General features: G+C 39.4%; 2 protein-coding genes across 10 annotated transcripts; one reads left to right on the top strand and one right to left on the bottom strand.

Moving 5' to 3' along the window:
- The first annotated feature begins 1,170 nt into the window (after positions 1 to 1,170).
- On the top strand, positions 1,171 to 10,608 carry mfsd13al (major facilitator superfamily domain containing 13a-like). 2 transcript variants are annotated; one of them, XM_077533331.1, is made up of 7 exons: positions 1,171 to 1,608; positions 1,873 to 2,187; positions 2,445 to 2,861; positions 2,957 to 3,111; positions 3,199 to 3,282; positions 5,473 to 5,616; positions 7,124 to 10,608. In XM_077533331.1, exons 1-7 carry the CDS (start codon positions 1,408 to 1,410, stop codon positions 7,263 to 7,265), a joined length of 1,458 nt encoding a protein of 485 aa, XP_077389457.1. In that variant the 5' UTR covers positions 1,171 to 1,407; the 3' UTR covers positions 7,266 to 10,608. The 2 variants fall into 2 exon arrangements, with proteins under 2 accessions (XP_077389457.1, XP_077389466.1); XM_077533340.1 differs by having other exon boundaries at positions 10,182 to 10,608.
- LOC144026588 (immunoglobulin superfamily member 6-like) lies at positions 9,443 to 17,322 on the bottom strand. 8 transcript variants are annotated; one of them, XM_077533391.1, is made up of 9 exons: positions 17,271 to 17,322; positions 13,441 to 13,577; positions 13,314 to 13,370; positions 13,098 to 13,250; positions 12,924 to 13,021; positions 11,397 to 11,497; positions 11,265 to 11,312; positions 10,018 to 10,128; positions 9,443 to 9,939 (listed from the first exon to the last, which is right to left on the bottom strand). In XM_077533391.1, exons 2-9 carry the CDS (start codon positions 13,479 to 13,481, stop codon positions 9,889 to 9,891), a joined length of 660 nt encoding a protein of 219 aa, XP_077389517.1. In that variant the 5' UTR covers positions 13,482 to 13,577; positions 17,271 to 17,322; the 3' UTR covers positions 9,443 to 9,888. The 8 variants fall into 8 exon arrangements, 7 of the variants coding, with proteins under 7 accessions (XP_077389517.1, XP_077389500.1, XP_077389527.1 ...); XM_077533374.1 differs by lacking the exon at positions 17,271 to 17,322 and adding an exon at positions 16,982 to 17,239 and having other exon boundaries at positions 13,314 to 13,377; XM_077533401.1 differs by lacking the exon at positions 17,271 to 17,322 and adding an exon at positions 16,982 to 17,231.
- Between the last annotated feature and the right edge of the window lie 43 nt (positions 17,323 to 17,365).

Consider the following 17,365-nt stretch of genomic DNA (forward strand, 5'->3'; position numbering starts at 1 on the left):
CACCCGATAGACAATAATATTTTAACAACATCGCTCTGAGACGGAAACGTTCATTTCCCCTGAGCAAATGCTAAGTTATAATATAAATCTGATAGGTATAAGTTGAGTGTGTGTGTGTGCTTATATTTTAAAAAGTCGTTTTTAATTTGAGTGTTTCAGGCTGAATCAGGGGGTACAACTTACAAGACGGAAATAATAATAAATAATAATAATAATAATAATAATAATAATAATAATAATAATAATAATAATAATAATAATAATAATAATAATAATAACAACAACAACAACAACAACAATGGGCGGACAAGACGCGTTTCAGACAATCAACATGATGCTCAGATCCAGAGTACGTATTTTAATGAAAAACACACTCTTAAACGTTAACACGTTAACTATAAGTTATAAATTTATAAGAGTAGTGTAATTTATATACATTTATATTTTAAAATCAAAGAACTCGTCTGTCACCTCAGGGCCTCTGATAGGCCTACGACGCGTTTTGGCCAATCAACATGGTGCTCAGCTATAAACCTGACCCCTACTGCAAAGATTGCCAGCTGTCATAAAATAAATGTAAAAATTTTATTGAGAACGACGCTCTTTTTTTATTTTCCCAATTCTGAGAGACACGGACCGCTAAGTTATAGAAGTTGTGGTTTTTTTTGTTTTTTTTTCAATTAAAATGTATTTGGTAGTTTCGGTATTCATGATACGACCCACTCGTGACTTGAAGCCAAAGGGCAGCCATCTTGCGTTGCCACTGTGACTGTTCGGTCTTTCGTGAATCATGACTAAGGTGAGGCTTAAATTTCGCAGGGGGGGTTGATTTCATTTCAATTGTTCATGTTTCTGAAAACATGATGCAGGCATAGTTGAGCAGCACTCAGAAAGCACTTTCCCGCAATCTTATTGGTACAACCATATGACACACACACTGTGGCATTTTCGCCGATGAGGCCGTAAATAACGTAAAAAGACGCGAAGAAATAATGATTTAAAAAAAAAAAAAAAAAAAAAAAAAAAAAAGGTTTACAATATCCGAGTTAGGTGCTCTTGTGGCAACGCAAAATGGCCGCCGATGGCTTCACTCCAGCACGGGCATTGTGAGTCCACGTCAGAAATTCACGAGGACCATTCAGGAAGTAACAAACAACGCGTTTCGACCAATCAACACACTAGCCAAGTAAGTACCGCCTTCTTAACGAAACACCGTGTTGTCCAGAAGGCAATGTTGCTTGTTAATAAACTTTACAAGGGCGCTGGCACCATCTGACAACCATTCACGAACGCAAGACACCGTTTCAGTTACTTTTCATCTCTTTGTATCGCTAACAACTGAAACATGCTGAACAAAAGGTGAGACTGGCCGATATTTGACAGTTTGGAGCGCGTTACCTGGCTGTCATGGCCGCGGATGCGAAAGGTGTGCGAGGCATTATGAAGCTACCGCGACATTTGGTCAACCTGGGAGTCAACCCGGCGGCTCTGGCCTATGCCATGACCACGTTGGGTGCTGCCATGATCAACAACATATTCACCTTCTACTACGTGAAGCTTTTCATCAGCAAGTACAAGATATCCGAGGGAGCTTTCCACAAATCACAAGTGAGTGTCACAAGTTATGTTATGCCAATATACACGCCCTGTGTCAATATGTTTATCTTTGTGGCTGTGTGTATTTATGATAACTGCTTTTTAATAAATACACTGTTGTTGATATTTGTCATGGTAGAATAGAATGTTTGTGGAGTTAAGCCAAAGTCACTGAAGTTTTTTTTGTGATTTCCAAGTTGTACACCTTTTAAGTTAAGTATTTTTAACAATCCAATCATCTTGGAGGTGTTCTAAATGGGTTGTGACTTTTCATAGGTAGTTTACATGCTGTGGAACGCTATCAACGATCCTCTCTTTGGTTACCTGCAAGACAACTCTAAGATGGCGTGCTGCTCCCAGCGGCGTCTCTCCATCCTGTATGGCGCCCCGCTCTACTCGTTGGCGTTCCTCATCGCCTGGTTCCCGTGGAGGTCCTACGCCCCCGGCGACTGGCTATGCGGCGTCCACTTGATTGTGGCCTTGTGCGCCTTTGACGGCTTGCTCACGTTTGTGCTGCTGGCTCAGTGCGCCCTATTCGCTGAGATTTCCAGCCACCATCAGAACCGACTCAGACTCATCAAGTACAACCAGGTAAAGTTAGTGGATGGATTATGATATTTTCAAAATATTTTGCTAGTGACAGTATCATGATAGCGATTTTGAGACAATCAATGATGTGGAAGAAGGAAGAACTTGTGGAAACACATTGTAAAAAAAAATATACACTTACAAATGCACATTTCTACGTTTTATTTCTGTATCACTTTTCCTGTACTAATAACCTAAAAAAAATACAGCTCATGGAAAGTTCCAGCTGCTTTGAAACAGTCACGTTTCTGATTTCCCAGGTGGCGTCGCTGCTGGGCTCGTCAAGTGTGCTCTTCTGCGGCATGCTGTCCAAAAACATGGAGGACTTCACAGCCTTCCAGGCGTTCGCCGTGATCGTCGCCATCCTGAGCTGCGGTTGCATGCTCTACACGGGCCTCCGCAGCCAGACGCAGTTCGACGCCGAAGCGTCCAACGATTTCGCTGACCCCGCCTCCTACAGCTTGAAGTCCTCCGCTTCCACGGTGAAAACTCTGACGTGGCAAATCCTCACCAACAGGGACTTCCGGCTCTTTGTGCTCATGAACTTTTTCCAGGTCTTCATGCTGGCTTTCTTTAGTAATTTTACTCTGATATTTACCGAGCACCTGATTCCTCCTCATGTGCTTTCATCACTGGCCAGAAGCGTCATGTACGGCGCCGGATTCATTTGTCCTCAGGTATGGGCTTCAATTTAAGCGCATGGCAAGCACAACACTTTATTTTTTTTCAATCCAAATATTTTAAGTGTAATATTATGTTATTTCAACTGCAGCTGTTGGTGTTGAGCTGTGACAGACTTCTTCACAGCCTTGGCTACTACAGAATTATCCTGTACACCTTTTACTTGGAGGTCTTAATGGGGGCTTTTATGCTTGCGCTTGGTGCCCAGAACTATCGTATCTTGGCATTATTTGTCACCCTGAGCATGTAAGAGATTTAATACATTTTCTAACCATTTTGTTTTTAACCATGAAAATGGATTGCCTGCTTGCTAACTGTTCTCATCCTCTGCAGGGTGATGGTGCAAGCTGCCTTCAGTCTGTTCGGCTTGCCTCTAGCAGATATCATTGACACTGACATGCAGAAGTACAAGCGCAGGTGAGCAAGAGGCTACTATATGCACACCAGCTTTCACTTCTTTTTTCATTTTCTTTATTAAATTTTAATTAATTCTAGTATATTTTTTTTAATGCTTTAAAGCAGTGTTTCCCAACCTGCCTGTGGGACAGAAAGCTTATATGACCCAAATATGGTCAATTTCTTATTATTTCAACATTTCACAAATCAATGCAATTCCTTTGTCCCCACGTTGTTGTTTTTACACACTATTAACCAATTTAAAGTTTTGAAAATAGCTTGAGAACAAATCTATTACTCTTTTCAGTGCCTGAAATGTCTGGTAATTGTTGTAAAGCTCCGCCACTTTTCTTACTCTTCACACACTTTGCAGCATTTTGTCGCCTTTAAAGGTGCATTGTGGAGTTTAAAATATTAATATTAAAGCTTTTTCTACACACAATATTGTACACAATGTACAATATTAAATAATCGTAAGTATAACTTTGATGTCCAGTTTTGTGGATGATTTTGCCTCTAGAGTCAATGAAATTTGACATTTTAGCTCGTTCAGTTGCTCGTTAGCTTTAGTCTATCTCATTATAGCTACTTTACAGGCTCTTACCTTGGAGCGAATGTAAGACTGTTTGTTTAGCTTGGAGACATTTAGCTGCATGTGAGACCATCCTTTAATCCATTGAAGACAACCTGACAAACTCTTGTTCTCATGTCCAATTTACACAATCCATGGGCTCATCACTTCACTATTTTGCTTGTTGGAGGTCCACAGTGTGTTGGAACTTTTTATGGTATAGTGTTATTGAAGCAAAAAAATGTTTTGTGGATCGATTTTACAGTGGAGTTCCATGGCGCTGATACGACCATAGATGTTTGGGGACATGGTCTGGGCGTGGTTTGCAAAAGGTCGCTTGGGATGGACACTGGAAAGAAAAAAAACAAAAAAACAAGAGGCCTGTTTTGAGCACAGCCCAAACTCCAGCACATTTAAGATTGAACTTTTTTTAATTATTTTTTTTTTAAGACAAAAGCAAACAAATATAATTAGATACATTTTGAATTAGCCTATTTTATATAACCAAAAAAAAAAAAAAATCTGTGAAAAGGCCTTTTCATACTGCACTTGCTACTGTGAAAGAGTTGTGATGGTGACATGGAAGATAGCATTGATTTGTTTGACATTAGGAAAAACTCTTCATGGCACACCAATGAACAAAGACATCATTTGTAGTGAAAAAATAAACCTCAGGCCAACTGAATCCAAATGAATTTGGATGGTTTCCTCTGGTACAGTACTGCTTTAAAGGGTCTGGGAGGTCCATCTCTACTGGACTCCCTTCCTGTAATTGTTTACCTTCAAGAATCTTCACCACGTTGATCATTTGCAAAGTTAAAGTCAAAACTCAGGTGAATATGTTGACTTTGGTGGAACTTACTAGTTAATTTATTATTCATGGAATACAATTTTAGTAAAAGTGCTATGCTTTTCATTTCAGTAAGACCTTTGGAGAATAACGATTCGGATTCATTTAAACCTATTTATTTAGAATTTATGTTTGTATGTTTTGTTTTGTTTTTATATAAATTTCCTATGTTTAATACAGCTTATTGTGAATTGTGTTAAATAATATCATTTAAAATAAACCATTTCAGTTTATTTTAGAAGACCTACTATAATATTTACATTTATTTGCTTACCTTACTGGTACTTCTTTAAAAAAAAAAATAAAACATTAAAAAAAGTTATTTTCTATGTACTTAGTTGTAGTACTTTCAAATTTAAATAATGCTGAATGAACAACATATGTAAAGTAAAAAAAAAAAGATACTTTAGAACTAAGTAAAGTATTATTCATATAAATTACAATGTAACATAACATATTTAAATGTATTTTCTCATAACTGCCTAGGTTTTCAGTCAAGTATTTGGCTAGGAAAGTTTATAGCCAAATGAAATATTTTCCTAAAATATATTCTAATGATATATTTTACAAAATGTACTTATTTCACATGTCAATATTATCTTACCATTAGTTTTGCACTTTTCCTATATTTTTAGTATGTTTTAGCTTGGAAAGCAAATCAAATGATTGCAAATTGGTGCACAATATTGTGTGTATGATTGGTGCAAAAGGAAGGAGGTTTTATATGATGGCATGCTCCGAGATGCAGGCTAATATGCTGAGAATGACAGAAGGCATGGTGTGTTTACAGCTCCCCAATATCCTCCATGGTGTTTGGGACCAACGCCCTGTTCACTAAGCCTGCTCAATCTCTGGCTCCAATGTTGGTGATTAACATTCTCAACCAGTTTGGCTACGAGAAACTGAAAGATGCTGGAAAGGACGCAGACCCAAGGTAAATGCAGCCTCTTGGCCTAAAGTTTCAAACAAACACTTGAAGCAAATAAGAACGTTTGTGTATTTTGTGATTCTTCCTTGAGTTCCGTTTGTTGTGTTGTGTATACTATTTCATAACGAATATGCAGTGTTGCTTTTTTGGGAAGGTTGACAGGAATCGCTCAACACTATGACTACTGACTTGAAATATCGTATGCAAGTCGAGCTCAAACATCCTCAAAAACTTTGGATTGTTAGAATTTTACTCAATGTGGTGCTGCTAATTAGCCGACAAATTGCACAATTTAAAGGCCCTTTTACCAGGTGTAAGGCTAGCTCAGTGTCTTCTACAAAAAAAAAAAAAAAGCATTTTGTAGTCAAATGCTGGTACTGGAGTTGCAATTACAGTTAAGTTTGGCAGTCCAATGGCCATAAAAGCAAGTGACTTGAAATTTCAGCTAAATGTCATTGACAAATATTTTGTATGCAGAATTTTGCCACATTGTGGTATTGTTATGTGGCCAGAAAGGTAAAATTTTTAACGACCATGACACTTCTTAAACCCGAATGACTTAAAATTTCACAAATATAATTACATCGCCATATAGTGACACAGATTTTAGCCTAAGTTTGACAATTTACCGAGTACCCACACTCCATAAAAGCAAGTCACTTGAAATTTCTCAAACAAAGTCGTTCTCTACAAACTGCAGAATTTTTCTTGATGAGGACTGTATTATTTATTTCAACATTCAAAGGCAGCGCTCCTCCCACGGTAAGTGATTGACCTCAAATTTTTCACATCCAGTACAAAACAAAGTCAACGGGTTGCAAGCCCGTTTAAAAATTTCATCCAGTTGGCTATAAAACTATCAAGCAACGCTAAGAATTTTTCATTTTTAAATGGCCTCACATGCGCCAGTCTCCCCTTTGAGCACAGAAAATCATACTAGACGATTAAAGGGATAGTTTGGATTTTTTTACATGAATCTCTATTTTATCCTCACCTTCAGTGTGTGCGATCATCACTGAATTACCCCTGACAGCGTTCTGTGACACGAGTTCTGGTCCGGTGTTGGACGAGAGGAAAATAGTCCAGCAAGTTGGCTGGGGTCACCGAAATAAAACGTTTTTCTTCGAAAAGCAATTTGTGTTCAAAAGAGTGATACATTTGCACACTAAACTCCTTTCTGAAAAAAGGGCACTACTTTTCTGATCGTTCGTATCACTGCGCTGCAGACAGCAGATCTGTGCGCCTTCCGCCTTGTGCGCCTTCCGCCTTTGAAAAGACAAACGACTTGAGATTCATGTCAAAAAATCCAAACTATCCCTTTAAATTAGGATTTAAGATCATTCAAAATTTGCTTTTAAACTATTTTAGTATTGGGCAGTAAGTATAATTATGTATATACTGTATTAATGGATCTGAGCGTTTAGATTGAGTGAACGTTTAAACCACAAACGTGTACCAACTAACATTTTTGTCCAATTGAATGCACCTAAAGTCAAGCCTGTCTCCTTTGCAGTGCCTTGGAGAGCCTCCACAGCGTCATGTTTTACTTGGTGTGTGTGCTGCCCATGTGTGTGGCTGCCGTTCAAGTTCTGGCTTGGAGGCCTTTTTCCATACGTAACAGTCACACCGTCGACAGCAAGTACACTGAAAGCTAGAAGCAATGCAGAGGAAGACGGTTGACCTTCCTCAATGTGGACAAATAATTGCTGAGAGATGATGGTACCATGTAAATGGATGTATTTTAAAGATGATCCAGGGTTATAATGGTGGGGTAATTTGTGCAAAAACTGCCATTGATCTTCTTGTGAAGACTCTAAGCAGATACACATCCAACAAAATGTTCAAATGTTTGAGAAGAACACATAATCAAAGAGAACGTCTGTTGACTTTTGCTATAGTTGAACCAGTTGGCTTATTAATGAGCCTTATGAGTCCAGTGCCAAACACTCGTACAGTGGAACACAATCCATTCCGTGGCGCTAGTTCACTTCCAAGTTGTTCTGTGTCCAAAACAGGAGATAATGTAAAGGGAATTCATTCATCTTAAAGATTTTGAGTGTGCAAGCAGCGTTTTAAAGGGGAAGTCACCCAAATTTTGTCAATGTTTTATGCTGCTCCTGCTAGGCTAAATACGGTATGCTGCTGGTTGCGTTAATGGAATATGAGTTGAGCAGCAAAATCCAGCAGTTTTTACCAGTATCAGAAGGCGACCATTTTGCCACTTGCTGTCAAATGAACATGACATCACAGTTGCTCAACCAATCAGAAAAGAGGTGAGCTGTGGATTGGTCATTGCCTGAGCCCTGAGCCACTGTGATGTCATCTTCAGTACCCCCTGAGATGGAAAAAAGTGCTGAATTTTGCTTCATAAGTCATAGTCCACAAATGTATTAATCACAATGTCATGTTTAGACTAGTGGGGAAGCGTAGAACATATTATATATATATATATATATATATATATATATATATATATATATATATATATATATATATATATATATATATATATATATTGGGCTAGGGTTAACATATTATTGTCAAGAAATCATTAAGGTTGACTTCCACCTTAAGTAACATTTTAACATTCCCGACTGTCATAAAGCCCCAAGAAAAATTTGTTACAAAATGATTAAAACAAAAATAAAGAGGCCTGACTCATAATAGGAATAGGAAACAATTTGTTGGCTTCTTTGGCCATTTCTTTAGAATTCATTTGACATTGTGCTTTCAAGCACATGCTATTACATTAGCATATGCTTGTATTACTTGATGCACTTAATTCACTGTGTTGTTCATGTTGTAGCATGCAGCTTCACCCTCTGTAATGGGAAAATAAAACACTTTGGGAGTTAGTTTGTTACATGCTCACTCACCGCAAGTTCCACAACACAAGCTTGATGATGGTTTTGTTGGCCATTTGAGGCAGTTTTGACCAGAAAATGGTACTTCCAATCCTGGTGGGTTGGTATGCTTTAGTGCGTGTGCACGTTTGTGTTTCTGCTATATTATGGGGCCCATATTCCTGGTTTAACTATTGTTGTGGCGGCCAACTTGTCCTTGCGGGGACATTTTGGTGGTCCCCACAAGTTCATAAACTCATTTTAAGGGTCAAGGCTTGGTTTTTGGGTATAGATTTGAATTGGATTTAGGTTGGGTTAGGCAATCCTTAGGGTATGGGGCTAAGAAATGCATTATGTCAGATGTCACCAATATGATACAAAGACAAACATGTCAACCATTTTGAGATTATTTCTTTTAGCTTTATCTCTGTTTGTATATATCGTCATTTCACTGTGTTTTATGTTTTGTTGTTATGAAGATGAACAATATGATATTTGCTGGGTAAAATGTCAAATTCTGTACATGTCAGGCAGTACTGTGCGAAAGGCTAGCCACCATTAGATTTGTTGTTTGAGCATTGGTCTAATGTCCACTGATTCTAATGACAATGACACTCGGTAGCAAGCACACTGCCACTAAGGCAAAGCTCTCAACAACAACAACAAAATCGGAAACTAGTTGCTTATTTTGCAACTTCCTGGTTCCTGGAGGATGTTTGACGTGTATCCATGTACTTTATATGCCAAAATGATGTGACTAAACACTACTGTATTTTGAAGTATGAAATGATTTGAGTTTTATAAGGAATGTAAGCAAATGTAGGTTATTTTCCCATGTCATGGTTTTGGGTAATAAATGTTTCCGAGTGTACCTTGCACACTTAACTTCATTGCTATTGCCCAGTTCCATACTGGATAATCTAACCTAATGTGCCTTGTTTTGACATGTTCAATGATCAACGGACCAAATGACAAGCACAAGTTGGGTTTAGTGTTTTATTAAAAAAAAAATATGTTACTCTTCTGTCATGTTTTTGCTGGTATTTCTCCTTGCAGTGGCACTCATTCATGCTGACATATATACAATAAGGTACACAAGTACGAGGAGTGTAAAAGAAACATTTGTCCTCAGTAATTATTTGCTTAGTAGATGAACATGACACTTATTCTGCGGTTTTATTTGCATGGCAGACTGGCTCAAGTGCTCCATGTTTTGCACCGCTGCTCTACTGGGGTGAGCTCAGGCCATCGAAGAGTCATCGTATGCCGTGTATGAAGGTCAAATAATAAAAAGTGTCTGCCTTCTAACATGCCACATTCACTAATTATCTTAACATCTCACAGTCTCAGAAAGTCGATGTTCAATTTTGGTTTTCTTTCCAGTTCAATAAGATAGAAGTGAAATTACAAGCGAAATGCAGCATTCAACGCCTTCTTACACATTTTGATAAATGTCATCAGGTGTGTTGAACTCGGCAGATGTTACCTGTGAAAGAGATTAGCACGAAAAGTCTCACTAAAGGTAATGTGCATAAGTTGCATACTTGACTCAAAGAAAGTGTACCTCCGCCGGCGCAGGGTCTCTTTTCGCCGTCTGTTTGCTTCTTTTCACGTCCCGTCTGTGGTCCATCTCTTGCAGCACATCGCGGAATATTCTTGTCTTGTTTGTGTTTTGCTGTGAACAACCAAAGTTGAAAATACACAATGAGGTGTCTTTATTGTGCTCAGGAACTTTGCTGAAACTGATGGAATGTCCACCTCTGGTTTGCAGATAACTGGCCATAAGACTAACAAAAAGATGCAGGCAGCGCACGTGATCTCGGGCAGTTAAAGATTAAGAAGTAATGCCTAATATACAACATTTCTGATTAACAGTATCACTTCTTTTAGATTTTTCATTGATTGTCCAGTACACATTCCAAAATGTAAAGTTTGGGAGGGGTGCTTGTGGATGTACTACTCGTTGATTGTAGTGACTGTACACGTGACTATTGTTGACTGTGTAGGAATGCTAAGTATATGACACTGTTTATGTCCTAATTATTGTATTTTATTTTCATATACATGTATATTGTTTTTCTTTTAAGGAATGTTGTACAAAATGTTCTATTGTTGTAAAAAAATAACTCAATAAAATGTAAGTTCAAAATGTAAAGTTTCAAATTGATAGCATTTAGTGTTAAGAGTAATTTGAGCCATGCTAACAATGTAGCAGCTGTGGCTAGCGCTAAGGTTTTGTTGAAGCTGGACAGTGTTCTCTGGTGGGACCGTTTATCACAACTGTATTTTCATAATCGCATTTTCTTATATTTGGCCATTTCTGACACGTAAGAAACTTGGAGCGCCACGGGATTGATTTGTGAAGCAAGGCTATGATCAAATCTAGCTAGTGCTTTTAAAACGGCAAACTGTTATGTAGGTTAATTAAACTTGTGGCTTAGAATTAGAAGCGTTGTAGGTGTTGAGTGTGATATGACACATGCTTCCCGTACCACTACGGCCAACGCGGTTTCTCATCCGCTCTGTGTGACAGCCGTGGCAAAAGACACTTTAAAAATCTCTCGGGCAATCACGACGTCTCGTTTGCTTGCTCCTTCCCCTCCATATTGTCTCACGATCATCCTGTTTTGCCCACCTGAGTGACCGCTGAGAACATGGTGCAAATGTCGCCTTAGTGAAAAGAAGTGAGTAACTGCTGGTAGTATAATGCAAACATTGCTTCCTGTTCTGGTTTTTCTTCGACCTTTACTCTAAATTGTTCACACATGAAGGCTCCACATTACAACCACATAAAAATAGAAAATAACTGACCTTGTTGTTTTTGTGACTTTTTGTACAGTTGCATATATTGAGGCCGTACTGAAATACACACATAGAAACATCAATTTAGGAAAGTGCACATTTGTTCTCTCACAACATAAAAAGCTACTTTGCATAATTTACCTTCTTTTGAATAATAAGCGTCACTATTGCTGAGCTGTAGAGGGCCAAGACGACGAATGTTAACCACAAGAGGACATGACCCACCATGAGTTGTGTCTTTTCTGCAAGCACAAGGAAACTTTTTTTGTTATCACTTCTGCATAAGGGGGAAACCCAACCTTGGGAAAGATGTTTGGTACTGGATGGATCAGTGTTTTAACATCTTAGGAATGTGCCTAAAAGTGATTTGAATTGGAAAATCAGTTTTGGTTGAAAAAATGTGAGTGTATCAATTCAAATTGATCCACTTTAAATCATCCTTGAATTGGATTGAACCCAACGAAATACAAAATGTTATCAACTACCTTCATAGCAGCAGTTATTGTGCTATTTCGCGTTTGGAAATGCCATAAACGAACAAAGTTTTTAAGCTGTTCAGCAACTCATTTTCCAAGGAGTTTTGAGAGAATACAGAGCTTGAATATTGGCCTGTAATTATTGAGGACTTAGGAATAACCTTTTTTTTAATAAAGGAACTCACACCATTGCAGCCTGGTCATCCTGCAGGGGGGATTCCCACATCAGTGGCCCCTTCTGACCGCTTCTTATATTTCCCCAGATGGGTTTTTTTTTTTTTTTTTTTTCCTTGCCCTCCTGTGGGGTTAAGATCAGGGGATGTTGTTAATTTTAGTAAACTTTGGGCGTGTGAAGGCCTTTGATACTTTGTGTGATTACGAGCTATACAAATGAACTTGACTTGAAAGGAAGAACACATGCTGTTCCACACAAAAGGGAAACACATTATTTGAGAGACCGAGGTTAAAAAGCTACATATGTCAGGTGTTCTGTAATTAAATCAACCGATAATTTAAGAAAATCTTATCTTATCAGGCCCCGCAGATTTGCCAGTTTCTGATTGCTTTAGGGCTCTTTGGCTACAGGATTGACGACAAACGGTTCAGACAATGAAACACTAGATGACGAGTGATTATCAATCGGTGATTTTGAATTTGGGTAGAACTACTCAAATAAGCAGCTTGATGGGAGAAACAGTGTGTTGATTAAAGCAATTTAGAATTTCAGATGTACTGTATCTGTAATGCTGAGTGAGTTTTTAACAGTACAAGTTAGAAGGCCAATTCTTTGTTTGCTTCCATAAACTGGTTTTATTGCTTTCCAGACTTTCTTTGGGCCATTTAGATTATTGACAGTTTTAGACAAGTAGGACTCAGATTTTGCCTTTTTAATAAAAGGCGCAACGATTCCTAAGACATCTAAAACACAACCAATCAGCTCTCGCCTAGGCAACATCTCTTTCCGTGAGAAGTTGAGACAGCTCACAGGTTGTGTATTTTATCTTTAATCCATTTCACATTGTTTTATCGTTTTCCCCCCCCTCGTTTTTAATGGCTATAAGCACATCACTTGGTTTTGATGAGTACTCAACAGTTCAGTACTCATACTGGTGTCTGTCTAAACAGTAGTGGTATGGGACATCCCTAATTAAAATAATTGTAGTCCTAAAGGAATGTTTAATTAATACCTTACCTTTTACAACAAGAGTTGTTCCCAACCCGACATGCTGAGCCCCGGGTCTCGGGTCTCCCAAAGATGTGGCAGCACAGTAGTAAATTCCACTGTCGTTGCTGTTTAGGGACATAATATGTAAAGTGGCCCCTTCTAGTCTGTACTTGTGATGGTTGTGGTCCAGGTTAAGAGCACCGTGCGATCTGCGCTCGAAAGCGAACCACTTGTAGAAGAAGCTTTCGGCCGAGCAGTCGGGATGGACGCTGCACCGTATCACGGCATCTTGTCCCGGTCCACGCCAAATGACGCGACTTGGTTGTGACAGGCAGCTCTGAGGTTTGGCCATTCCTGATGGAAGACATTGACACCATGAAACAGATGTGTGTCTGCAAAGATCAAGCAAGCATGTACCTTTTGATGGCAGCCAGGTGAGGGAAAGGAGAGAAAGCCAAAACAATGGCACCATGTCTGCGGACTAACAGTGAATGATCTCATGATAGCGCGCACGAGATGATGGAAATGGGTAAATTCCACTTACTCAACACTGCTGGGTTCCTTCCTCTTTCCTGCAGCCAGCATGCCTTTGCAACATAACTGACATGACGCTGGAACTCATCAGACCACATCTCATGCGCAAACTCATTCACGTGCTCTCGGAGGCATGAAGAAGGGATTCTACAATTAAAACATATAAATATATTTTATTTTCTAATATGTCATGTGAAAAAAATATAACAATATGTATCACAAATGAACCTTCCCCGTTGAAATGACTGGAAATGCTATCAATCCGTTCCAACCTCCCCCCAAAAACACCCAGAAAGATGTTGTAATTTATTGTTCTTTAGAAAAAATGAGAAAAAAAAATACAGAACATTTAATAAAAAAAAAAAAAAATGTAACAAATGAAACAAGTTTGTCCATTAGAATTTTTTGTGACTGTTTGGCTCCTTCTGGTGTGCACACATTGGCCACCTGGGGGCAGTATAATACAGACAGAAACCCACATAGAAGAGTTTCACAACTAAGCTCAGTAAGCTGTGGTACAGTTAGTTGTTTACCCTCAGTCAATGAAGAAAAGATGCCTTTGTGTAGTGATGGCAGTTTGACACCGAAGTTTCAATAAGTGCTTCAAAACACTGCCCTAAATTTCCATAGATGCACCGCTTTGAAGCTTGCTTCAACTCAGGTGACATTTGACGAGTGAAGGAGCAACTGCATCTCAACTCAACTCAACTTTATTTATAAAGCGCCTCCGCTTTGCCCTCGGTACCTCCAATTGAGTCTGGTCGGCTGACCTGAGGCACCGGGCAGGTGTGTAGGGGTGCAAGAGCTCAGCGAGATAAGGTGGGGCAAGACCATTTAGAGATTTGAAAATAAATAGAAGAATCTTGTATCTATGTACTAAGCGGGACATAGATCTGACTGTCATCCGCATAGCAGTGAAAAGAGATCCCATGTTTTCTTAGGATGGAGCCAAGGGCAGTAAATATAGTGAGAACAGTAGGGGCCCCAATACAGAACCTTGTGGAACACCATATGACAGTGGGGCGGTGCGGCACTCGGAGCACCCAAGGCGAACACAGAATGTTCTGTCAGCCAAATAGGATCGAAACCACTCAGGAGCACTACCACCAATGCCCACCTGGTGCTGTAAACGAGCCAACAGAATACTGTGGTCCACTGTATCAAAAGCTGCAGTCGGATCTAGTAGAACGAGACATACATAGTCTGCAGTGTCATTTGCCAGGAGGATATCATTAAAAACTCGTAACAGGGCTGACTCTGTGCTATGCATTTTCTTAAAACCTGACTGGAAAATCTCCAAGATGTTATTGTTGAGCACGTCCGCCTCCCAGTTCTGAGGACTTGGGTTCGAGTCCAGGCTCCGACCTTCCTGGGTGGAGTTTGCATGCTCTCCCCGTACCTGCGTGGGTCCGGGTACTCCGGTCTCCTCCCACATTCCAAAGACATGCATGGCAGGTTAATTGGGCGCTCTGAATTGTCCCGAGGTGTGCTTGTGAGTGTGGATGGTTGTTTGTCTCTGTGTGCCCTGTGATTGGCTGACAACCAGTCCAGGGTGTACCCCACCTACTGCCCATAGCCAGCTGAGATAGGCTCCAGCACCCCCCGCAACCCTTGTGAGGAATAAGCGGTCAAGAAAATGGATGGATGGATGTTATTGTCATCCAAGAAAAGGCTTAGTTCCATGTGTACCACTTTTTCCAAAATTTTTAAGATGAAGGGCAGTTTGGAAATGGGCCTAAAATTTGACAGCTCACATTGGTCTCGACCGGGTTTCTTCAGGAGTGGTTGCACCACAGCATGTTTAAATTGTTTGGGGACTACGCCAGAAGACAGGCTACTGTTGATAATAGCCAGAACAGATTTTCTGATACTCGGGAGAACCTCTTTAAAGAAATGAGGGGCAACAGATGGCTTAATCTGGTGGACAACATCTTCTAGTAATGGGAGGGGCGTTTCCACGAAGCTTGTACCGAGGCGCGCGTCATTTCGGCAAAACCCGGAAATGATGAAGTGTGTTAAGCCTCGCCGGCCGGCTGAATCACATGAACACTTCGGGAGTGGTCCGACGTTTGGCGCGCAATGCAAACACAGTACAGAATGAAAATCCATTAGTGTACTGGGAGACATAAAAATACCTCCCCAAATTTATATAAAATGGCACTCGCATTTATCTGCACCCCAGCTTCATCTGTGCCTTGTGAAAGAATATTTTCTAAAGCTGGTGAAATATTGTCCAAAAAAAGAAACTGTTTAAAGCCAGCCACTGTGGGAAAGCTATTATTTCTAAATAAAAATGAATAACAAATTATCCTTAGCACTTGTTGTATTTTGTTCACATACTCAATTACTAACACAAGCACATTCATATCTTTGTCTTAAGCAAATAGCCATTGAATTCTTAACAATGTTGACCTCTTGGGCTCTTAGACCACTTGATGGCGCCATAGAATAAATGAAGCACCTTGAGGCTTTGCTACATGTGCAAACCAATTGGCTGCAAAGCTTCATTGCTTCATGAGGCTTCATTTGGCGAAAACCTCGATGTAACAGAAGCAGTAGGATGAAAATTCACATCAAAGCAAACAGCCATATGATCACATATCACATTGTCCATTATTTTTAGATTTGACACTGGGAGACCATAAACAAGAAACAGGTCTAACAAATGACTTTTTCATGTGTGGGACCAGACACAAATTACACGTTACGAACATGCCACTTGACTGGTTCACATTCCAATCCGGCGATGATATGAGTGCTTGGAGTGTGGGTTTGTTTTATTGACGTTGATACTCTGCTGCTCTAGTCCAGCATTTCTCTCGTAGCTTTCGGGTCTTAGTTTTGATACCCATTTGGTACTCATGTTCATATTTATCGATATAGGATTAGGATAGCATAATCCATTCATTCATTCTCTGAAACCATTCAAATCCATTTATCTCTCGCACACAGACACACCCAAAAACGACATATTTTACCAGATCTGTCTAATCAATCACTAAAACAATACATAGATTTCTCACTTTATTTTTTTCAAGTCTACTTTATGTGTACTGTAGTTGATATTCAGCTTTAGAGCGTGTGTGTGAGTGTGTGTATTACATTTCAATTTCAGATTTCAAAGCAGTTTAAGTCCACTGCAGTCTTGCTTTTCGCCAGGAGATGTCACTGTAAGTAAAGCTTTATGAACTGAACGAATTTTCAAAACAATTCATCCAAGTGGTTGGTGCTTGTGGGTGTACTTACTGTCTGTTTTGTATTCATATATCACTTGGTTCAAATGTGCTATTCCGTTGCTATTTGTTATCCAGTCTATGGCATTTTACATCAATTGTTAGCATTAAGCTAAGTGGACAGGCAAAGTTATGTGGTTGTTTTAAATACCCAATGTGTAATTCTCATTGTTTTATGTTTAGTTTGCCATTAAATATAAATTGTGTGTAGCCTTAAACAACTGGAAGCCTCTTTTTAGAAGAATTATTCACTATTGGCCAAACTGCTGCTCGTTATGAAGTGTTGTGTTGAGTTCATATCCGAACGATAGATCTTACCTTGAAAAACACATACATCGGGTCACTTGCATCTCAAGGCACCACTGTATATATTTTACTTATCATGTACTTACTACTTGAATGTAATAGATCTGTGCAGAATATTTCACTGTATTAAATGGTAAAATTAATGCATTGAATTAAGTGAAAAGTACGGAGCCCCGAAGGTGACATGGTAAAAAAAACAAAAACTGCGTTCCCTCGCAAAGATTGGAGATTCTACCATGTCACCTTAGGGGCTCCGTAGAAAAGACTATACTGTACTGTAAATAAGTAAAATGTAGTTTACTTTCTTCATGAGTGGTCCATGGTTCCACCCGATCGAAATTGGAGAAAAAGCAGCCATTTTATGGGAGTGGCTTGTTTCGTTGCCAATCAAACTTC

This window comes from Festucalex cinctus, chromosome 1 (assembly GCF_051991245.1).
Source record: "Festucalex cinctus isolate MCC-2025b chromosome 1, RoL_Fcin_1.0, whole genome shotgun sequence".
NCBI classification, from domain to species: Eukaryota; Metazoa; Chordata; class Actinopteri; order Syngnathiformes; family Syngnathidae; genus Festucalex; species Festucalex cinctus.